Genomic DNA, 24,878 nt, shown 5'->3' with positions numbered 1-24,878 from the left:
GCTGCCGGCGCTTCGAAGGCCGCAGGGCCCCTCCCCCGTGCCCCGCCCATCCCGGCAATTGGCCCGCGGGCCGCGAGTTTGAGACCCCTGGTCTAGATGGACTGTTATTGGGAAGGATCCCAGCCTCCAAATTGAGAGGAGAAAGTTCAGCTGTTGTGATTGCTCAGCCGGGACTCTCTGTCAGCTGTGCAGGCAAAAGAGAGGCATCCCAGGGGTATGTTGGGCCAGATCAGGGGAGACAATAAATCCACTGGATCCAAATCCTCCTCATTCTCCAGAATGTGAGGAAATAATGCCATTCCTGAAGCTCGTGCATTTATTTTTGCACAATAGTAGAAGAAATTGTTATATATAAAAAGAATAACTGGTAGTAGAAGGGGTGGGCAAGCTGTCCCCTGCTTTCTAACCTGGCTGGTGCAATCCATCAGGGCTTAGGAATTAGATTTCTGTGCCATGGACTCCCCTGGCTCAGTAAAACCTCTCTGTTTAAACATTTTCAAAGCAGCCACAAAATCGCTCCAATTCCACTAGAACAGGGACAGTACGGAGAATATACCTTCCATATTTAATTGGTCGTCTTCTATTATTTCATTTTAACAAGCATATACATGTATCTAGTTTGTTTTTTATTTGGATGTATGTAAATTTAGACTTAGGCAAATTTAGACTTAGGCATAGAGAGACAAAAAACATTCTATGAAGGGTGGAGTCTTGTTACCTACTCACTCTAACTCTTAAGTGAATGAAGAAGAGTTAATGAGTCTTTTGACTTAAACCCAGCTCTTTATGTGAGTTTCATCATGGTGTCATAGGCCAGGAAGTCAGCCATGTCATTCAGGGGGCAGGAAGATTCTCTGAACATTTCTGCCAGGTGCTGCCCCTTCCTTGAACACTGAAATGCAGTCTCAGGGTTTCTTCTTTTTTCTGGCTAGGTGTTTCGCAATGATTCCTACCTGGCAGAGAGAAAGCAAGACCTGCAGAAGAGTATGAAGGAGTTCCTGGATTTTTGCATTGTCCTGCCACCCTCTGATATCCAAAGTGAAAGACTCCTCAAGACATTGCTACCAGTACAGAAGGACCTCCTACGGAAGCGGTACCTGCCTGTGGAGAAGCAGCAGCAAGAGGAAGAGGTGTTAGGTATGACTCAGTATGGAAAGACCATTCCACTTCTACATGAAACTTTGCATGATGAGTATCAGAGGCAGTATCCCTATGTACCCCAGTTGCTGGAGGACTTGGTCAGCAGGGTGCTGCTATACTCGCATCCTGCTTGTAGGATCCTGTGGGCAACTGCTTGGCCACTCTGTGAACAGAATGCTGGCCTGGATGGACCCTTTGTCTGATGCAGCATGGCTCTTCTTATGTTGTTATAAATGTCAGGAACTAGAGAGTTGCAGTAGTTGAATCCTTTTGGAAAAGCAGTGGGAAGATACTGTGGGAATGAAGTTGGTCTGGAAGCTTTGCTGTCTCATTCCAGGTTTGGGGGGATGAATTCTACTTACCAAACAGTCTGAGATGCCAGGGTGTGTAATCATATCACACAGCCATAGATAATGGTAGTGGGTGTAGAATTCTGTGTCATGGTTTAAATCACTGACACTGCCTCTTATGATTTCTTAAGCTTGCATGAGGTTCTCAGATACCTTTGATAGTACAAGTGTAATTCCATGTGTGGGACTAAACTGAGAACATTGACAGAAACAGTGTTAGGTAATCTGATGCCCTCCATGTGTCTTGAACTACAGCTCCATAACCTCAGTCACTATGACAAATGATCAGGCACAAACAGGATTTTGGATTTCTAGTCCAAAACATGGAAGGCACCAAGTTTCCTAACCAGGACAGAAAATATTTGGGGACATCGCAGAAGCTAAGTGGAGTGGTAGAGCAAGAATACAATTTCCAGTAGTAAGAGAATGTAACTTGATTTGGGCCATGATTTTAGCCATGATCTAGCCAGCCTTTTAATTTTCCACAGCACTCCTTACCTAGTGTCACTTTATAGCATTGTGATAAATTAAAAGGGTGGCTTGACAGGATTCAGCAACCCAGTGCTGCTTGCAGTAACCCACTACATCCAGGTAGGTCCACAAGGGTTCACAGATAGAGCCCCCCCCCCCCCCCCCAAGCATCAGTGTCAGTACCCTCTCAAAATGGCAGGATACTTGGTTCAGTGACCCCTCAAACCTGGCCCTGAGTCAGTATTTCCATAATTTAAAGGGCATCTTACCTAAAACAAACAATTTGAAGCAGCTCCATGGGTCCCCGCCCACTGATAATCATTTCTTCCTCCCACAGCCAGTCTTGTCATTGCCTGTCTTCTTCTGTCTTATGTAGAGAAAAAACAGAAAGTCCGGGCTGGCAAAGATGACGATGACCCCTTGCGCAGGACCGGCATACCTTTTGGGGGTCTATGGAGAGACATAAAACGTCGGTACCCCAAGTATCTCAGTGACATCACCGATGCTTTTAATGCCCAGTGTTTGGCTGCAGTCATCTTCATCTACTTTGCTGCCCTTTCTCCTGCCATTACTTTTGGGGGTCTTCTGGGTAAGAAACATGAGGCTACTAGCTGCATTTTGACCAAAAGTCACAAATGATCAAATGGGAAAGTAGCACAGCACCCCTTCCCTTTGTCTCTCCCTCCCTCTGAGAGATAAGGGTGGGCAGGGGAGAAAGATGATGACATAAATATCCCCAGCAGGATCTTCTAAGTTTTCCATTTGTTTTCTCTATGTCCTTCACATATATGAGCAGAATATGGTCCCATGAACAACAGCTAGAAAACTGTATGGGGAAATCCTACTAGCAGCTACTTGCTTATTTATTTTCTAATAAACTAAATTTTAAGTAATCTACACTAAAAGAATAAGAAACCATTTAAAGTGTGAAAACACCTGTTTAACCTTTGGACAATAAGGAGTTCTGTGGAGGTCCAGTTTTTAACAATGTAACACTTATTCAGGGTGCAATCCTATGGACTCTTAAGGTTCTCTGGGGGGACAAAGGATTATTTGGAACCCCAGCTCTACAGCCCTATAACCTCAGTCTGAAGACTCCAAATCCTGAGCCTCCACACTCCTCTCTCACAGGAAGAACTGCATTGGCTACTTCTCTGAGGGTTCAATTGAGCCATGGAGAAGGGAAAAGGGGTATACAGGGCACAAGGAAGGGAGGAGACTATCAGCTCCCTACTTTCTTCTTTCCTCCTCAAAAGTCTTTATATGTCTGAAAACAGTCTAGATAAACTTCATGGAACAAGGAGCAAGGTGCAATGCCGCACCTGACCTGCATATGGGATACACATAAGCCTCAGAGTTTGAAGGCAGATGTGTACCTGATACTGGGGTCATTGGATAGCACTATTAGTGACTCTGTGTGTATGTGTGTGTGTTTGGTGCTTCTGTGGCAACAATTAAGGTATACTTCTGATGTGTATGGAAATGGTTTTCCCCCATCTTTGTTCCTTGTCAAATAAACAATATGAGGGACACACAACCTTCCAGTTTTGCAATGTCTATAGAAATGGGAAATTCTTTCCAGAATGCATAATTTGAATGATACAGAAGTGTTGTTATATAATTAAGGCTAGAGATGGGAGATACTTTTTCAGAAAGTTGAAAGAAGGTTGAAAGAGAGATTGCAGCTCATCTTACATTCATCTCTGCTAAAAAGGTTGTTGCATTGCAAAACAACTTTTGTCTGGGAGAAAGTGGAAATGTGTGCACCACAAGGATTTAAGTATCTCTTATATGTTGTCATGTTACTCAGCTCAACACTTCTAAGTGCTCTTATCAGCATGCTTCTGGAATTGCTGAGTTTCAAAGGGGAGAAGAGGCCCTAACTTTGTGCTTTCTTTCTGCTGTTTTCAGGGGAGAAGACTAATAATATGATGGGAGTATCTGAGCTTCTGCTCTCTACAGCCATTCAGGGTGTAATCTTCTGCTTGCTTGGAGCTCAGCCTTTGCTTGTGGTTGGCTTTTCTGGGCCCCTTTTGGTCTTTGAAGAAGCCTTTTATCAGGTAGGTATCCTGTTACAAATCACGTCTTTGTTGAATTATGACCCACTTCCTATACTGGAGTGCGTAATGGTTAAATGTCTGTCCAAAGTAGTCTAATTTTGCAAAATAGAACCTACCACTGCACACTCCCATATATTTGCATAACCCAGGCAGCATTAATCACCATCATTCATTCATTCATTACCACAAGATACAGTGATGGCCATTAAACTAGATTGCTTTTAAATCATAATAGAACAATTTGAAATTAATAGGGAACACTTATGTTAATCACAATTATTAACCACAGTGGAACTTCTATGTTAACTAGTGGTATATCTCTATTTTTTAAATTTATAAAACCATACCCAATGGTCCCAAAGAGGGACTTATGAGATATTGGAGGAGAAACAAATCTATCACCATAGTGAACATCTCTAGATTTCTAGCTGACAACTGCTGAGAGAAAAAATGTTAGATTAGGTAAACGTTGATCCTTTGAAACAAATCTTATGTTCTTAGGCACCAGTTATTGGCTAGGTGTTCTCAGAGTTAGTTCTATAGCCATAAGAAGAAAGAAGAAAGTTATATGTAGATTTGGCTACAAGTTTCTATGTGCATTTCGGTTGAGGAGCAGGCATGACTATTTCAATATCATTTAGATCAATTATAAGTGAAAGATAATGCATGCCATAGCTGGACTGAGAACAAGAAAAATTGTGTCTCAATAGGTTTTATTGTGTTTTTCTCTCTCCTTCCCAACCCTCTATTTCTCTCTATTTAGTTTTGTAAAAGTAACGGGTATGAGTACATTGTGGGGAGAGTCTGGATCGGCGTTTGGCTTGTTATCTTGGTGCTGATAATAGTGGCTGCTGAGGGCAGCTTCCTGGTCCGCTTCATTTCCCGCTACACCCAGGAGATCTTCTCCTTCCTCATCTCCCTCATATTCATCTTTGAGACATTTGCCAAACTAGTCAAGGTATTATGGCTTCCATTTTTATCCATTACAGGATAGATTCCAGTGGAGTTGTGCACTGTGTGTGGGTGTGGGGGGGGGGTGAGAGAGAGAGAGAGATCTTTATTTTTGCCTTTTTTAAAAATTACAAAAGTACAATATATCAAAATGTAGCATGAATTCCTCTCTTCCAACTCTTCACTCTCTCCAGGTATTCCATGTATAAGTGTGTAAGTCCAAAGCAAGCTAAATAACAGTGAAGTTCATGTGTTGGGATTTGGATAGCTGTGATTGTTAAAATTGTCATCAAGAAATTCCATAAATTGTTGGGGGTTCCACCATTGGACTGTCTCTTCTAAGGAACTGAATGAACATGTACATATTTCTTCAAAATCATCTTTAACCATCATGTTGTTTAAAGCTTTAAGTTGCTTTGATAGTTTCTCTATGAAAGCAATGTTCCATATCTTTCCAACTAAGCCTTCAGTGTTAATTTAGCAGTTGTTTCCCAATATCTGGTTGCAGCCACAAAGATTATTCAATCTTTAAACATTAGGGGGGCAATCCTATGGACATACCCATAACCCTCTGAACTTGGAGGATTATGGGAATTCATTGAAGAGCAGGAGGAAAACGGAGGCAGCTTTCCTTTACACTCTTCCTGTTCTGCAAAGCAGCTAGATGGCCACTTTCAGCTGTTTAACTGTCTAACCTCTTCTCTAAAGTAACTTTTGCATATTTGTAAATCAGCATGACTGTTACAAAATGCCAATAGGATTCCAGTACCTTATTTAAATGCCAATAAGATTCCATGTCTCCTTCTGTAGAGATGAAAATATGGCTACGTATGCTACTTCCAGAACTTCTCATTGCTCAGAGAAGTAGGGTAACAATATTCATTCCCCTTGCTAAGGTGTTTCAAAGCTGGCACTATGCTACTGATTTAGTTTCTTATAGTTGAGCACATGGGAGACATACAACGCCTATGTAGTTATTTGCTTTCTTTAGCAATATACAAGCAGAGCCTAACTGGGGGCAAATGGGAACATCTACTTCAGCTAAAATTTATATTAAATACCTTTATTAGGTCAACCAAAAGTCACAAGTATATGCAAGCTTTAAAGATCTCCAGTTCTTTTAATCAGGAAAGATGTCTCAAGTAGTAGGTTGGGATGGGATGTGGGGAATAGGGAAGAAAATAAATTGGGCTTATTGATTTATTCTATCCTGCATTTCATCCAAAGAGCCCTGTTTTATCCTCACAACAGTCCTGTGAGATAGGGAAGACTGAGAGTCAGTGACTGGCCTAGTGTCACTTGGGGCATAATCCTAAGTATATTCAGAAAGAAAAAGTACTACAACTCATGGGCTGGCTGGGAAATGCTGGGAGCTGTAAGATGTTTTTCTGTCTAAACCTGCATAGGCTTGTACCCTCTGTGAGTTTCATGGCAGGGTGGGGACTAGAGCCGCTATTTCCTGAGTCCCAGTCCAGTACTGCAAAACACAGGGTGAAGCCATAGTGTTAATATAACCAGAGTCTCAAGAGGAAGTGCAGGAGGAGTGGGGTGGAGAAAAAGGGATGAATTTTTAAAGGAATGTTCTGAAGAAAACTGTGACATGGCAAAAAGGAGCCTGGGGAAGGGGGCACGGGGCAGGAGTATGAAAAAACAACCAACAGCAGCAAGATTTTGCCTTTCAGTCAGTTACAGTTGAGTCATCGATAATAACTGAAGCCAAGTACCGCTACCTCAAGGCTTGGTCTGTGTGTCTTGAGACAGGTTTCAAGAGATCGTTTGCTGAATATATAATGATTGGACTCCCTGCTTTACATTTTATTGTTTTAGATACTTACTTTAAATCACTGATTAATGATCTCCCCTCTGTGGCCTGCTTGGCGCCAACATTGTCATCTCAGCATCAGGTTAAAATTGCCCTCTACTCCCAGTCATTTAATGATATATGTCAGCTGATTTAACAAGTCTAGCTTTTATTTAAATTGTTGCAGATGTTTAAACTTTAAAAAATGTTGTATACTGGTATTTTACACCATTTTATTATATCTGTATATTTATTGCATCCATTTTTATTGTGAACTGAAAGCTTCAGCTGTTAGGTAGCATAGAACTGAAACTAATCATCACCATCTCCCAGTTGGATTATTGCAATGCTTTGTATGGGTAGCTGTCTATGAAAATAGTTTGGAGGGTTCAGTTACTGGAGAGTACAGTTTTGACTGGTACTGCTTGTTTAGGTTACATCACTTCAATTTTAACAGCCCCACACTGGCTGCGTCTTTCTAAGCCCAATTCAAAGAAGTGTTCCTTATTTTCAAAGTCTTAGAACCTGTGTATATGAGAGACTGTCTATTTCCGTTTCAACCTGTTTGCATTTCAGGATCATCTGCTGATGCCCTCTATGAGTGGTTTTTCCTGGCTATGGAGATGTGGTACATGTTAATAGGGAATTTTTTGGGTGCACCAAAATGGCTATATTTTAATTGTATTGACCTACCCTGGAAGCATTTTTTGAAGTACAGTCCAAAAGATTCCTGTGTGCTTCATTAAAGTTGGGCAGAGTGGATCATGATCTTGCCTTTTTGTTTCAGGCTGAAAAAGTCTAAGGTTGGTACTGGTCATTATGCAGGCAGTCCTGAAGAGTCCTCCAAAGGGAGGAGTCCACATGCATGGCAGAATGAAGGGACATAATGCTGAGGCAGTAGAATGAACTGTACTGCCATAGGATCAATGTCTGAAGGCTTCCCTCTGTTAAAAGGAAAACTGATTTTATAAGCTAAGAACTGACCTGGAATATTTAAGTCATGCTACTTTTCTATTTGCAAACATTGTTTTTGCAAAGGCAAAACAACAGTCTTGTAGCATCTTAAAGAATAACAGATATAATCAAACAAATTTTTGTGGAGTACGGCTCTCTTTTTCAGATGTATGATTATGGAGAGTTACAAGTTTTCATAAAGCATATATGGCAGTGGTGGCTATACAAATTTGAAATTTGCCAGCATATTCCATGCATCTTAAGAAGTGGATTATGGTCCATGAACGCTCATGTCAGAAGAAAATGTGTTTGTTTTAAGGGGCCACAGAACCTGTCATTTTTTGCTACCCTTTGGAAATTTTTGCATGGCAAAAAATTGAAAAGTGGTATCTCACTTTGAAGTGGTACCATCCACTCACCCACCTCATTCTAGGGAGATCTAGTCTAAAAGAGCAACGGAATCCAATTTCAATTAGGCTTAGCCTACACATGCAACAATTAAATTTTCAGTGCTTAACATCAGTATACTTCACCCACATTCTAAAATGGGTCATCAGTTCTGTCACCTCCAGATTCAACCATATCCTTCTTCTGCCTAGCCCTTAGAATTTTTGGTGGGGGGGCACACATTTTTTAGCTGAATGCAGCAGCTGCTATTTTTATTTATTTAAAACATTTGTATTTTTGTTTGGTTGTGCTGAGACCTTCTCAATTCCCTGCTTACACCACTTTCTAATACATCTGCCTTGTTTTACAGATTTTTGAGGCACATCCTCTGAAGGAAATATATACGAACAGCACTCTATTCATAAATGGGGAGCCACTGGAAGCCCAACCCAACACTGCTCTGCTGTCCCTCATCCTCATGGCAGGAACATTTTTCATTGCTTTCTTCTTACGAAAGCTCAAGAACAGCAGTTTTTTTCCTGGCAAGGTAAATCCTGTATAGAACTTGGTTGTAATAAGACATTTGCATGTTTAGGGACTTTAAAAGGAGGTTAAGGAGGTTTAGTCTGCTTTTGTATAATGGCCAACTGATAGCTGAAATGAACAGCATGGGTTGACTTGCATACTGAAACAGTGGGATGCTGGGAAAAAGGTTTTGATTATCAACTCAATTTAAAATAAATGGGACTTCCTTAGTGTTACGGTAGCATTACATCTGAAATATTTAGTATTAAATAGGGCTGCAATGTTTAATCAATTAGATAATTTAAAACATTATAATTGCTTGAAAAGGTGTCCCTTATTAATCAAGAAGTAGTTTTTATTGTTTTAGTTATTTTTAATAACATTTTTGTAAATAATAGAAAACAGAAAGAACAAAAACATCAAAAGAACATGTTACCAAGGGACCACACACCAAAATTGCTCGTAAAACTAGATGCAAGAAGTTCCACAAAGAATCAGCAATAGACTTTGTTTCATCTAAACCTATAACTACAATGTTACATAACACTTATGGATAATACTCAATTAGTAAGCAGCCAAATAAGACTAATTTAATGAGTTAGCTGTGATTCACCCCAGAGCATTTCCAGAAATCAAATTAGAATCAAAGATTTTCTCGTTTTTCTCTTCTGCCTACTTCCCTGTCTCCCACTCTTCCTCCCCTTCTTATTTCAGAAAACAGTGATATCCAAAGATTCAATTTTTTCTCTCTCAGTTACAAATAAAATAAAAGTTAATAAGCTTTCCTAATACGTTTTCCTTGTAACTAAATTTATTAACTGGGTTTCCTTTCACAATTTCAGAGACTTCATTATTGACAGTAAAGTTGTGTAATACTTCTGCAGTCATGATTTTTGCTTTCTTAACATTTTGCTGTAGTCCTGCTTTTACAATTTCTTATTTTCACTTTTATCAGGGGTTGTTTCAATTCATTGCTGATTTCTGCCAGTAATATCATATGCATATCCTGTCAAAGTATCTTCTGAGGATTTTCATACATTCATCCTCTGATCTTAATCCAGCTTGCTTTATGATCTTTGCACCTTGTCTGATGCCTTTGCTTAGAGTGATGCTTACAAAAACCATTCTGTTTCTCCACACTCTGTCCTAACAGTAGCTTCATATCCCCAACACAGGTATCTCTTTTGTATAGTTCTTCCATATATTGTTTCTCCTTCTCTTTACTTTATCCTGGTCAGGTAGGGTGCTCCCAATTGACTTTCTGCATTCCTAATCTAGAAATGAATTACTCTGATTATTTGGATCTTCTGGAAAAGATCTCTCATTTTTCCTTTTGGTGTTCTCATCTATTTCTTTGCTCCAGCAAATGTAATAGATCTTTTAGTCTCTACTTGATAGATGTTGACAAGCTGCAGTTAGGATTCTGACCTTATTTCTGTCAGAAGTAGTTTGCTCACACCAAAAATTATGATGCGTAACTGTTCCATTACTTGCTTTAAGTAATCCAGTTTACCTTGATTCATACTTTTCATGTTCCATGTCCCAATTGTACTTGCTTTGTAGCACTGGACTTTCCTTTTGCCTTTGTACATGTCAGCCACTAAACTTCCTTTAGGTTGTGGTCTAGTTGCATCAATACTGTGCTATTCGTACCTACACTTTGCTTTTCCTTGGTAGCTGCTTGAGTGCCTTCTGATCTAGAAAGGCACTGTCATCTTATCACCATATCTTGCTTCATTTTGGTTTGTTTTATTAGATGATTTAGAAGGTAAGAAATATTCAGAAGTGGTTTACCACAATACTAAGCAGAGTTAGCTTGTGCATCACTGCCTTGTTTGTGAACGATCCTCTGCCAATGTCACTTGCAATTACCACTGCCACCCAGGAACTCTTATCAGGAGTTTCTCTGCCCTCATCCTCACTAGCACTATTGATTCTCATTTTCCTCCTCCTCCTCCTCCTCCTCTTCTATTGCATTTATATTCCTCCTGTCCTTCTCTTGCAAGGAATCTGAGGCAGCTCACAATGTTCACTTCCTGTCCGCTTTATCCTCACGACAACAATCCCATGAGATTGAAAGACAGTGACTAGTCCAAAGGTAGCAGTAGGCTTTTATGTCTGAGTAGGACCTAGAACTCATATCTCCTGAGTCCCAAACCAACCTCTGCATCACATTGGCTCTCCAGTGATTGTTCATGTGATGTGACCTCTACTCCTGAAGAGGGTAGATACATCTTAGTCTGTTGTCTCAGCTTTGATCATTTTGCTTATCAGATATCAGAACAGTATACAAAAATATCCCTAAATACAATAAACCAAACCAATGAAACAACTTTTAAATTAATAGAACTGTTAAGGCAGCAAATACCTAAAATAACCAGTCACCAGGTAGCCCATTTAGGGTATCATCCTATGAGCTCCTGATATGGTCTGGAGTGGGGGCAGGCATAGGATTATTTGGGGTCCTGGCACCAAGGTCCTGTGAACTCAGAGCTATACTCCAAATGTGGAGTCCCTGCCCCACCCTTCTTCCAGCTAGAAAGAACCATACCAGCTCTCTCCCCAGAGTTGTATGCTGGCCCAAATGGCACCATAAGACTCTTTTTCCCCTCTGTTTTACTGCATCTAGACAGCTGAAAATGACTATCTAGATGAAATGCAGCATGTGAGCTGTGAAATCAGTGACAACTGTTGCTGTTGTGCCTCATCCCATGCACTAGATGCATGTAAGCCTCCATGTTTGGTCTCCATACCCAAACCCCAAGGAAAATCCAAAATTTCAGGTAGCTGTAGTCCAAATCATAAAACTGGTTCTAGCAGGTATTTTGTAAAGTTAATACACAGATGGGCAATGTGTGACCCTGCGGATGTCTTTAGTTGTTATCTGCCCTCACCATTGGCCAGGCTGGCTGGAACTGCTTGGGACTGTAGTGCAACATCATCAGGAGAGTCACATATTCCCCATCTCAGAGCTGATTGGTCTTTATTACCATCCAAGACCAATCCGCCTCAAATTACAAGTGCGTCACAATAGGAAACAATATACTGTTGCTGGCAACAGGCCAGTTAAAAAAGTTACCGCTACCCTTCTTTTAAAGAACCACAACTTCCTCAATCCTATCCTGTCTCCAGAGATTGCAAGCCCTGTATTTCCAGATTGACATGGTTCTTACTTTTTGGCAGCTTCGGCGTGTGATTGGTGATTTTGGTGTCCCTATTGCCATCTTTATCATGGCACTGGCAGACTACTTCATTGATGATACCTACACTCAGGTAATCAACTGCTTGCTTTTTCAATGGACCTGTCTCCTGGCTTCTGTCCTGGTCTAGCAGGTTCCAATTTCAATATCCCCTCTGTGCTGAAAAACAGAGGATGCTCATGCAATCTTCTCTACCTATGTTAGACTAAGATGTTTGCTAAATTGGAATGAATGGGTACCAACAGATTTAGAAAAAAGATTGTTTGTTTCCTCCCAGAAACTGAAGGTTCCAAAAGGCATTACAGTCTCCAATCCAGAGGCGCGAGACTGGTTAATCCATCCACTAGGACAAAATAACAGTTTCCCCATCTGGCTGATGATTGCTGCAGCTCTACCGGCTCTCTTGGTTTTCATTCTCATCTTCATGGAATCACAGATTACTACGTAAGACACAGGGGAATGTATAGAAAAAGACAGGAAAGGATGAAGTCAAGATAAAGAAGGATCAACCTGGGTCAGAAATATGGCCAAAGGGGGTGCATTTGATAAAATGTGGCGATATAGATAAGTAAAAACCAAGTCAGGATGAGAGAAAAGTCTTATGCTGTTGGGTGGGGGGGGGGGGCAAAATAAAGCCTGATTTTGTATGTTTCATGATTACACTGCACACTAGTAGATTTTTAAAAATATGTTCTAGAGCAGATTATGAAGGAATAGATTTAATGAACTTGCAGTAATAGTTAGTTAAATCACAATAGCTGAAATATCAGCCTCATCATGGAACAAATATTTCAAACAAATATTTTCCTCTGGTTTGCCTTTTTTTCTTCAGGCTGATAGTGAGCATACCTGAAAGGAAGCTGATGAAGGGTTCAGGTTTCCATCTAGACCTGCTTCTAATTGTTGGCATGGGGGGTGTGGCAGCCTTTTTTGGAATGCCTTGGCTCAGTGCTACCACTGTGAGGACCATCACACATGCGAATGCTCTGACAGTAATGTCCAAGGCTACTGTTCCAGGGGAGAAGCCCGTCGTCCAGGAAGTCAAGGAGCAGAGGATCACTGGCTTGCTGGTGGCCATTCTTGTAGGTGAGTTTCTTTGAAGAGCCTTGCTCTTTCTCTCTGTATTTGTGGATCGTCCAAGGACTGCTGTAGATACAACTGTGGCAGCCATGTTTGTTCACATTTCTTCCATGTTCAGTTACAAAGCAGGGTGAAGTGGGATGGACTGAGGTGTATTAATTTGTTAAACAACAAATATATACTTGAGAGAGGAGCAGAACCCTCCCTGCCATTATCTCTGCACATTGTTTTATCAAGTATTTTTCTCCTGAGCTGAGTCCTTTTTTGCTACAAAAATCACATGGGGTCCCCAGTGTGGAGGCTGCAGACACCCACAGGATGTTTTGTAATTGATTCTCATTTTATTAACATACATATATGGATAAATCCATCACAATGAAGATGTATGCTTTCTAGCAATTATAAACAGTCTACTACAAAAGTGGATCAAATATCCAAATGTCTAGTTTGAGGTGGCAGCTATAGGTCACCCATTCAAATATTGAGAGCACTGCAAAGTCCTGTAAAGTATAAGAGATTAGTGTTTGTCCTTCCAATGTAGTAATACCAGCCTTTTAGCTGTCAAAGAGGCACATCTACACTGACTATTTGATCTTTTCCTTGAAGCAGGTAGATAAATTAAAAGAGGACATGCATCACTGAATATTAAGAACTGTTCCAATACAAACTGATCTGTGTTATCTTCTCCAAAAAAAAAAGCAACTATTGGACATTGTGAAAATATATGTCTAAAAGAAGTATTGCACCATCAGCAATTAGCCAAATCAGACAATTTCATATTAAAGAGATGTTATAGTATCCAATCAACATGAAACAAATATTTTTGCTGAATAAGATATAACGTAAGATCCATGGATGCAACAAACACCAAGGCAGCAATCCACTGATTAGGCATTTTGCACTGGTGCTCACAACATTTTCTTGATTTCTCAAATGTGTCTGTGGGTACACAATAATTGGGTACACTACTCTATAAATGGATGGGGCAGAGTTCTGAATAAACAAACATGTCTCCTTGTTAATATCTAGTTTGGCCCCTCTGGTTTAAGATAATAGGATCGGGTGGAATTATGCTCAAGTTGGAGTTTATAACACAGCCATGCCGAAACTTGATATTTATCCTGTAGCACAACTGTCCCCATCTGATGCCTTCCAGATGTATTGCAGCACTAACCCATTATCCTCAGATAGTGTGGCGATTATGGGAGTTTTAGTCCAATACATCCAGAAGGTACAATGTTGAAGAAGACCACTTGCCTGTTGCTGAAAAGAAGACCCTTGCCACTTTCACCTGCCTCTCCACCCTAAACAAGAGGCCATAGCACCTGGTGTCTTACTATCTCCATGCCAGTTCCTTTTCTATACACTTTCATGATCCATCTGGCAAACAATCATTTTTAGATAAAAAGAAAGCAATTCTTTGCAAAACAAAGCATTAGAGCTCTTTAGAAAAAGTGGTAGAGGGAGACCACTGGGATGGGAACGATATGATACAATCAAAGGTGGGGCAGAAGTATTGAAAACAAGGGAAATTATTGACATTTTCAAAATAATTGGGGTAATCCTTATCACTCTTGTGAGATTGTAACTATTCCCATAATAATTCAGCTTTGGATCTTACTGTAACAGCATGTTCTGATATTCACTAAATAAGTGGGCTTTTTAAAAGAAAGTTACAGAGGTTATGCTTGGTCCATCTGGACTGCTGTACTGACCATGATAGGTAGAAATACATTTTCTATGCTTGGAGACCATGTACATACCTGTTTTGAGGACAATCAACAGGAGATTTAGTATTATTATAATGCTCCACTTCGGGCAGACACCATGTGGTATCTGATGTCGCTTTGCAGACAGAATGGTGGGTCAGATGGACTGTTGGCTCATTCCAGTATAATATCTTTTCCATTTGGGAAGGAACATTCTCTTGTGTCATCCTGTAACTTGCACTATTGTCTTTGTTCATCTACAGGCCTCTCCATCCTCATGGAACCCATACTGAAGTTGATTCCACTTGCAGTGCTTTTTGGCATCTTTCTTTACATGGGTGTAACATCCCTTTATGGGATCCAGCTGTATGAACGCATCCTTCTTATTTTGAAACCCCGCAAATACCACCCAGATGTGCCTTATGTTGCAAAAGTAAGCAAATAGTAACATTGTAGGATTGGAAGCATAACTAATATTTCTCTTGAAACTCAGGCTGTATAGAGAGTTGGTGTGGAGGAAAGTGAGATATTCATAGGATGTGGGAACCCCAAGTAATGCAGCTTAAGGCTGGACTTAAGGACTAAAATCCAAGGCCTCACAACCAACCAACCAACCAACACCCCCCCCCCAAAAAAAAGACCTACATGGCATGTAAAATGCACAAACTCAAAGCATTTCTTTCTTTTTTAAGCAGAGTTGGCAGGGGGTTTTTTTTCCTGCCATAGCATATTAGGAGGGTAGAAGAAGTCATAAAACTCAAAAGAGTGTCAGTGGCAGAGAAGAGAAACATTGGTTTTTGACAGCTTAGTGTTTATGACCGTCAAAAGGGCCTCCTTTAAGACATAAATTCCACTGCCTGAAATTAGCTAGCAACAGCAGTGGGGATCCCTACCTACCCTACCCTGAAACTATTTTAGACATGCAAATGCTCTTGATAGTCATCGGTCACAGGTTTGTCTAAAGACTTAAACAGGGCTGATAAGCTCAATTAAAAACTTTGATTTAAATGCAGGGATCTACTTGAAACATGTAAAATATTTATAAACAAAACATGTGCCTCTGAACATGTGCAAAATATCAACTAATCTCCATGCTTCCTGGGAGAAGCAGGAAAATAAGGATTTTTATGGTAGCATATATAGCTCCCAGGCAAGGTTGAATCTTTACATCTCTCTCTTTCAGAAATCAACAACTATTTGCCCTAACTGCTTAAAATTTTACCTCCAATACAATTCAACACACCAAAACTGGAGGCATAAGTCAATCCTGGGCTCACCACAGCTTAGCCATAAAATTTATTTTCAATGCCATTCAGTGGCACAGAAAGGCATGAAGCCATAATGAAACACAAAAAATCCATCTGAGGATATAGTTGATCCATGATACAGGAAAGGAGAAACAAGGATTTCTAGCAGAGAGGGGAGAATTTATAAATTAGGTACTAAGAGAAATACATTGACATAGCTTCAGGAGGGACAGTGGCTAAAGTTTGGACTTGGCATTCAGAAGGTCCAATCTCCAATTCAAGGGGCTTCAGGCAGGAAGGCTGATAATGACCTCTGACTGGGACTTTGGAGAGTTGCTGCCAGTTAGTCCACTTCCAGTGAAGGTTTGGCTTCAGGGAACAAAGGGGAAGGCCTTCTTTGTGGTAGCTCCCAAACGATGGAATGATCTCCCTAATGAAGCCCACCTGGTGCCACCTTTATCATCTTTTCAGGTGCAGATCAACCTTTTTGCTGAGGCATTTGTTTGTTTAAATAATTATATATCATTCAATGGCCAATGGCTCTCTGAAATGGTTCACAAAGCATTAAAAATTAAAACAACATCCATAACAAAAACATTTACATAAATACCCAAATAGATAGTGGAAACAATAGACCCTGTAGTTCTGACACATAAACTTTATTTGTATTAAATACACATTGAACACATAATCAATAATCCAGGGGAGCAACAGCAAACTAGAATAAAAATCATATACTATATAGCACACATTAAAAACCCAGTTATTAAAATGTTGGGAAAATAAAAAGGGTTGGCCTTGACCAACTTCAAATAGCATATGCAGGGGGTGGGGGTATTGCCAGCAGTTTGATAGCTGGCCTGGTGGAATGAACTGATTTAATTCAGTTGTCAAAATATGGTTGTAAGCTTTTGATACAATTTTTATTGTATTTAATTGTTTGCTGCTCAGAGAGCTTTGGCTATTACAAAGAATTGGAATAAATAAGCAGAAATAAAAACTTGAGGTGTGCAAATTTCATGTCCTTACTCCCTTAACTTTGAGAATTCAGTAGTGAAGGGGACATACACAATATAGGCATACAAACCCTGATACTGCTGGCAAGAGGATACAGTAACTGCTGGATGGTGGGGGGAGATTGGAGGTGCGGAGGGGGACGACAATCGACATTTCAGACTATTTGGCCTTTTTCATCCTTAAAAGGTAAAGACCTGGCGCATGCACGTGTTCACTGCCATCCAGGTTGTGTGCCTCGCCTTGCTGTGGGCAGTGAAATCAACCAAAGCCTCCCTTGCCCTGCCTTTCCTTCTCATCCTGACAGTGCCTTTGCGACGCTACCTGCTTCCATGTTTCTTCAGTGACCTTGAACTCAAGTGTGTAAGTATCATTTGGCTCTCTATTCTATAGTAGTGGGAAATTGAGATCTGGCTCTCCCTCCGAAGAGACAGAAGCGAAGGAGTGGAACGGAATTTGGCTGGGGAATATGGGAGATGTAGTCCATATGGGAAGGCTAGTCTATGGAATGGTTTTCTTAGTCATTTATCAAATATTCTAATGCTGGAACTGGAACCAAGTTTGATAAAGTTGACATGAGGATAAGATAAACGGAAAAAGGAAAGTAAGATAAAAATGACAGATAAATCGAAGTACATCTTTGGTGTATATATTTAACTATGGAATTCTCTACCAAAAAATATAGTAATAGCCATTAACTTAGATCGCTTTTAAAGAAAAATTAGACAAATTAGTGGAGGATAAGGCTATCAATGACTATTAGTCATTATAGCTATAATAGCTACCTCCAGTCTAGAGGTGGTATGTCTATGTACAACAGTTGAAGGGGAACTTGCATGAGAGGATTCTGTTGTACTCACGTCCTAGTGGTGGATTCCCATGAGCAATTAGTTGACTACTATGTGAGGGAAATGCTGGATTAGCATTTGGTTTGATCCAGCATGGCTCTTCTTAGGCTCACAGTTTTGGCAAAATTAAAGTCTTTGTTGACCAGCAACTGGGACAGAGGAGATCCTGAAAGGAAAACACATGTTTGGGTTTGTCAGCTTATCACTAAAGCTCCTGCACCTTGGACTGGCTCCACTCATAAAAGCGTAACAGATGTAGTGCCTCTGTTGGCACTAGCTCCATGTTAGGAACACCTTCATCTGTTACGTAACTGTCTGTCATAGAGCGTGCAAAGATATAGGAATCTGCCTGGAACAAGTAAGTTAAAAACCCTACCAAAAAATAACTGGAATCATTCTAGACACTGCTTCTAATTATAAGCTGAGCCTTCCCCATGGTCTGCAAGGGGGAGGCTCACATTCACATGGTCTGCAAAGGATGCGTGTTGTACCTGTGGAAGAACAGCCTGATGGAGCAAACGTTGACAAAAATAGTGCAAAAAACAATAGCATGGATGGCGCACATAGTCCCTGAACCTGGATACACAGTAGATGCCCACAGGACAATGGGAGAGAGAAGAGGGGGCACTCATCTGAATGCCTAGTCCAGGGGTCAGCAACCCGTGGCTCTGGAGCCGCACGTGGCTCTTGAACTCCTGTGCTGCGGCTCCGTCACTCAAAACACGCGCCGGCACAGATCGCTGATCTGCTCGAAGCTCCATTCAGGAACACATTTAAGTAAATCAGCTAGTTAAGTAAATCGCTACATTCCTCTGCTGAACAAGCTTCCTGCAGGCCCTCATGTCACATGAAACTTTGTCCCAATGTAATCTCCTTCATCTGAATGTTAAAAGCTGCACTTGGGACCTGTCACAATTCACAGCACTTGACTGTTTATCTGCTAATCGGTCACTAAACACACCTATATCTCTGGTACAGCCTCTGATCTGTGGACCCCTAGCCAATTTACTGAGCTCCCCCCACACACCCCATAGGCCAACCATGGATAAATCGAAGAAAAGTTTCTGAAGAAAACCAAACGTTTAATGATATGTGGGTAGATTCATTTGCTTTTACTGCTGATGAACTTATGGGGTTTGCTGTTTAATGCATGCAGCCCTTTAGCACTGACTTGGACTCTTCAGGAAGCTGTTCTCCTATTCAAAATATATGAAAGGAGTCCTACTAGTTTATAATGTAAGATTAAAAATAACAGTTTTTAGTGACTGAACAAGAGCTGCAGCTAAATCATAATGAAGATATACATAGCATTAAGGTAAAAAAGGATATATGCAGTGTTACCTTCATTTTAGATGTCAAAAGGGTTTTGCGGCTCCTGGTGTTTTCTTTTGTGTGGGAAATGGGTCCAAATGGCTCTTTGAGTGTTAAAGGTTGCTGACCCCTGGCCTAGTCGATACTGATGCCCTTAGGGGTTATAGTGTTGTGCACCATGCTTCCAGGCTACAATCATCCAAGGAAAAATTAGCCATGCATCTGGCCAGCAATTACAATGGTTGGAGTGGAGCGCCTGGCCTTTGTGGAGAGGATGTGGTGACATACAGAAGACACTGTTCCTGTTATTGAAGGACTGGGGTGGGCAGGAGGAGAGTTTTAGAACAAGACAGTTCAGACAACACATAATGATTAAAAACAGAGGTGGGAGGATGTAGGAGAAAGTCACAGCAGTTATACATTATAGCAAGAGTTTTTTGTCCTTTGCCGACTTTTATGGCTACTCTGTCCTGATCCTCCTGGTTTTTTTATGTAAAATGTCTATGTTGTAGTCCTGAGGCACAATTCCTATTAGGATTCTAAGTAGAGACGTGTTAGCAATGTGCTCAAGTTCACATGTATGTCATGAAGCAAAGCTGTTTTGTATAAAGTGCTCTTTTCCCATTGTTTCCCTTCACAGGTATTATTTCCTGTGAGCTCTTAGTATATGTAGCATGTAGCTGCATGCCGTGTTATCTGAGTTTCTGACCTGGTTTGCATGATCACTACAACCCACTGTGCCTTATTAGCCATGGAAGGTTGTGGTGCCAATTTCTCAGTTCAAGCCCTCTGTTGCAGCTTTTTGTGCCATCTGAATCCAGTGAGAGTGGCTTTCTGGGGTAGTTAACAAACCAGTTCACAACAGGCCATGGGTTCTGGGTGGTTTGTTAACAGTCCCAAGAACACATCCTTGCTGGGTTCAGATGACATAAGAAGCTGAGCCTGATGAGGGCAATTATGCAAATCAGCCAGCACATGACTGGAATGTACAGGGTAGTTAACAAGCTGCACTGGCTTATTAGCACCCTGTAATTGTTCAGACTGGGTCAGTGTTGCTTTGTGTGCACTTTATATACTGGTGATGGGATGCTGAGTTACCTTATATTCTACACTCCATTGTGAGCATGTGGGTGGGGTGCTTGTCAATGCAGGACTAGCTAGTTTTTTTCATTCCGACCCCTTCCCATTGAACTTAATGGTGTGGGGAGGCTTCCTGTGCCAGATCTGATAATAGTGTAAAATTGTGCTACTGATGGTATTTGGCCATGGATTGGAGGAGTACAGGATCCGCCATGTGTGTGCTGCTCTTTCACTATGCCGCCCTGTCCTGTCCATGACTCTTGTCATGTGTTAGCTACTCCACTGGCATAATTTTGCTGGTGGAATGACTCCACCAAAAGTGCGTTAGCATATTGTTTATGTTCCACCAGCCTACTCTCTGTTGTGGAGGTGGTATATCTTGTATTCCATCAATATAGCAGGGCTTACACAAATCCTTATGTCCCTCATCAAGCAGTTGTCAAGCAATAGTATTGTACCCTTCATTTCCAAAACTTATCAAAATAAAAACAAAGTACCGTGATATGGCAGCAACTTGTCTCAGTCTTGGTGCTACATGACTGAACAGAACATGCCCATCTTTTCAATCACCATCACTGACGATTCAGTGCTGGATTGGGCACAAAACCCCCTTTGCTTCCTGCTAGCCAGTATTTTGGTGAATGAATATACTTAAGCACTGCAGAGCATATTTTTTGGTCTGTAAAACATATTTTGTGCACTTCAAATTATTATTGTCATACCATTTTTAAAAATGCTGAATTCAGGCATTCTGCATATTTTATATTGGTCCTTCCAACAACTTTGTGATATGTCTTAAGCCTATTTTATGGATGGCCACAAGGAACTATATAGGGAATTGGTGAGACAAGGAACAGTCTAGACTTTTGTGGCAGGTCCGGTGTTCAGATCTTTCACATATCCAGCTAAAATGATGTCAGTAACAATCCTGAGAAAAACACCCCTGACTTCAAGCGAGCTGTTTCCACTTTGGTCATGGTATTGGGCCAGCTCAGCATACAGCAACTTCATATGTTCCAACATAATAACTGTCTGAACGCACCTAATCAGTCATTGGCAGATAAAAGGGGTACAGGTTCCCCAGCCCCAAGTTTAGTGCTATTTGCTGGATTAGTTCTTGTTTCTAATATTATTTCTGTCCTCACATTTCCTTCCAGTTGGATTCTGATGATGCTGAGGTAGCTTTTGATGAGACAGAGGGCCAGGATGTCTATGATGAAATCCAGATGCCTATTTGAGTGCCTGCGGTGCTGCATCCTTCACACAGATAAGGAACCAAGAGCCCTTCACTAAACTATTGGACCAAAAAACCCCCCAAACCCAAATATAGAAGAATATATTCTGTACACTTCTGAATCAGAGTGTACAGAAGTTGCACATTGGTAAACATTCCACAGGTGAAAATCAACACACAGATTTCATAGCATTGAGATAACTAACATAATCTTACAGTCACCATAGTTCTGCAGTGAATGTTGACAAACATATAGGAATAGACTTACTTTTCCAGAAAGTGAGGGTACAGAATCAAAGCTGTGATTGGATTGCAAGAACATAGGAAATTCATATGTGGACTCTATTTTTAATGCTCTTCCTGTATGCATGCATGTGTGTGTCTGTATTTACATGTGTGTGCCTGCATGCATGTGGATAAAGCTTTATCAGTTGTACACAAAAGGCCCATCTACATTTTGCTCAAGGCAGAAGGTGCTTCTGTCAGTCACCAACACCAGCATACAACAAGAAATGACCATTGACATTTTGGAAAGACTGAACATACAACCCTATTCTCCCTGTTGATGGAACAACTCATCCTGGAATGGACCAAACACATGACTGAACCTGGGGAGAACTCGTAGACTGACATAATCTTTCTTGGACACAGGAGCTGCTAAGTTCGAAAGGGTTTGAAGAGTAAATGAGTCATAGAACAAAAACAGAAGAGTTGCCCTGTAAAGTTCAAGATATTGTCTTAGTAAAGGAAACAAACATCCATTACCTCAGATCAGAAACCTGGTAAGAGATGGCAGAATCACCTAATAGGAGGAAGGATCAAGACTACTACTTGAGTGAGAACACTGTTGGATTGACAAAATAATGAGAAGGTGCACACAAAAAACCTTGCTTCAAAGGGAAGCTGGCTGACCTTTTCTTTGAAATCCCACTAGGGAAACTGTCATGAGACCAAGTTTGAGGGCATCATCAAGAAGAGATATCCTTTCCTGGTGCTGCTCAGCTTTACTTGCTTCTATTTCCTGTTGGCACTTGCAATTAAGTGGCTGTTGCTCCCCTCTTCCTGAAAGCTACTATGCTCTGGCTGGGGTCTAGAGCCATACTCAGGGAAATTGTTCTGTTGGTATAAGTTAGGTATATGAACTACAAATGAACTTGTATCTTAGATTACAAAAACCAGAACTGCATGCTTTAATGTGTAGGTATAGAATCAGTTGTCAAGTTATCAAATCAACATCCTGAGAATTAGCTTTCAATAGAGAAAACTATTTCTAGTTCTTATGGTGGAAGGCAAGTGTGCATAACTTTCCTCCTTTCCTCTCTGCCTCATCTGCCTTGCATGTCAGCACATTCTGAAGTATTTGAAACCTGTGTCAGAGAAGTTGAACAGATGCCTGTAAACAGACTTACTTTATATTATATATTCTATTGTGTCATATACACATAGCTCTAAGAATAACTCCTCTATGCACCAGTGCAAGAAACAAATGTGCTACATGTTCTGCTGTACTTGGCTACTTGGTGGAGGTACCACATCCAGCAACTTTAGTGATACACCCCATGCCTTACTTCACAGGGTTCCAGATCTTTCCCATTTGCAAACCTACTGTACTAGCTGTTGCCAGAAGTTCGAAATCAGGTTCTGGTGTCCTCACAAATCTTTATTTGGTCCCTACGGCTCCAGTTAATCCAGAATTTCAAACACCTGGCCTCCTTCCCCTCTAGCTGATGCATGTAGTATCTGTTGAAAGTCTCCATATCTTTCATGCACTGGACTCTGAAAATCCTAACAGCTCCCCTGATTTCTTTTTAGGAAGACAAAAGCAGTGAATCAGAATGTAAGCACAATATCTTACACTTATTTGATAATGCTAGTCCCCTACTATGTTAGGAGGTTTGAAAACTCCTATGGTGACAAATACGAACCAAATACTGCTTGCAACCATTTCAGCAATAAAATATGTGTGTTACTTTCCTAAAAAATTACTTCCAAACTTTATCTTTCCATAATTTCCTGGAATGTCCACTCTTTAATTTGGTAGTCCCCACTTTCTAATTCCAGTTATGTGTAGGCTGCTAATGTGATTTACTAGGAGTGATAAGCTTTTTATATATAGCCAGGGGTGCTCTCACCTTCATTGTTAATTCACATAATCTGAGTCCTAGGCCAGATTAGGGGCTAAGTACAAATTTGAATAGCAGCAGGCTTAGGAAAAACGGTAATATTTCTTCATGCAATGCATGATCATCTTATGGAACTTGACACAAACTGTGATAATGGACACTAACTTTGGTGGCTTTTTAAAAAGGACAGGATAAATTAAATAAAACATGTATCAATGGATGTTAGCTATGAAAGCTAAATAGAATCTCCATTTCCAGAAGCAGTATACCTCTGTTTACCACATGATTAGAACAGAATATAAGGGAGAGCTGTCTTCATCATTCTCTGTATGCAGGGTTACCAAATGCATGCACCTGGCTGTTAAGAAACAAACAAACAAACAAACAAACAAACAAACAAACAAAAGCACCTAAATTGGTGGACATTTGCTCTTATTCAGCATAGAGATCCTTATATCTTTTTATTAATGGATGAAAAAGTGAGCAGGAAAAAGACCAAGAAACATATTTTGTTCAAACTTTGAACAAAAGTAATTGATTAGTTCATTCAGCAAGGGGAAAATAACAGGACCAGACTTTCACCCTGTCAGAATTTACCACCATGACTCCAGTTTGTGTTGGCTGAGGGTCAATGTATCTAACATTCTAAGGGTTGTTGTAATCTTATCCTGCACTACCCTGCTATAATTAGGGCTGCCATTTAGTGGTGAGGATCGAAGAGGGCTTCTTTAGTTTCAACAGCAGCAGGACAGAAAGTTTGTGAACAGATTTTTTCAAGCATGGTGTTGCAATGATAGGACATGCTTTGCCTGCTGACAATTATCCAGATATTAAATACCCAGGAGCCCTTCTAGGAAAAAGCTGGCATTCCTACTTGTAAGTAATGTGGTATACACTTTAAGTTAGTGATAATGGGCTTTTATAATTTATTTAAATTCATGTTTAATACTTTGCTTCACTTTTTCTGATTTTATCAGATAAGCAAGTGAACAGTGTTTTGCAATAGAGATTATGTGATAGTGTGCAGTATAACCTTTGTGATTTTTCTGCTTGACTTATATTATTGATCATGCCAATAGTATTACAATTGCTTTCTTGATTAGAACAACAATAAACTTTTTTAAAAACCCTACAAATAATTTGTTCACTGAATTTGCAATCCAGAATCAAGCAACATTTGAATCTGTGGGTGGTTGCTGAGGTCAATAAAGGTATTATTATGAAAAACCATGTCATATATTGGAGGAATGGATCAGTGTGATAAAGGCCTAGTGTTCACTTGTAGTGACAAAGTGACAAAATGCAGCTAGAGCCACATGCACACACAAATTTCCCCCCATACAAAAAAACAAAAAAGAGAAACAGAAATGCCGAGAAAAGAGATAGACCCAGT

General features: G+C 40.5%; 1 protein-coding gene across 11 annotated transcripts in view; it reads left to right on the top strand.

Moving 5' to 3' along the window:
• SLC4A1 (solute carrier family 4 member 1 (Diego blood group)) overlaps positions 1-24,621 on the top strand; it is a 58,074-nt gene extending 33,453 nt beyond the window's left edge. For all 11 annotated transcript variants that reach the window (XM_044447133.1, XM_044447129.1, XM_044447134.1 and 8 more), the window contains 11 exons: positions 933-1,137; positions 2,338-2,550; positions 3,873-4,021; positions 4,785-4,979; positions 8,485-8,661; positions 11,823-11,912; positions 12,117-12,283; positions 12,672-12,925; positions 14,892-15,061; positions 17,079-17,252; positions 21,286-24,621. In XM_044447133.1, the coding sequence (XP_044303068.1) occupies positions 933-1,137; positions 2,338-2,550; positions 3,873-4,021; positions 4,785-4,979; positions 8,485-8,661; positions 11,823-11,912; positions 12,117-12,283; positions 12,672-12,925; positions 14,892-15,061; positions 17,079-17,252; positions 21,286-21,366 (1,875 nt within the window). In that variant the 3' untranslated portion in view covers positions 21,367-24,621. The remainder of the gene's footprint in view (positions 1-932; positions 1,138-2,337; positions 2,551-3,872; positions 4,022-4,784; positions 4,980-8,484; positions 8,662-11,822; positions 11,913-12,116; positions 12,284-12,671; positions 12,926-14,891; positions 15,062-17,078; positions 17,253-21,285) is intronic.
• The last annotated feature ends 257 nt before the right edge of the window (positions 24,622-24,878 follow it).

Source organism: Varanus komodoensis, unplaced genomic scaffold (assembly GCF_004798865.1).
Source record: "Varanus komodoensis strain SLA01 unplaced genomic scaffold, ASM479886v1 scaffold50, whole genome shotgun sequence".
NCBI lineage: Eukaryota > Metazoa > Chordata > Lepidosauria > Squamata > Varanidae > Varanus > Varanus komodoensis.
The sequence above is the reverse complement of the archived record's forward strand: the minus strand, read 5'-3'. Positions and strand labels throughout refer to the sequence as shown.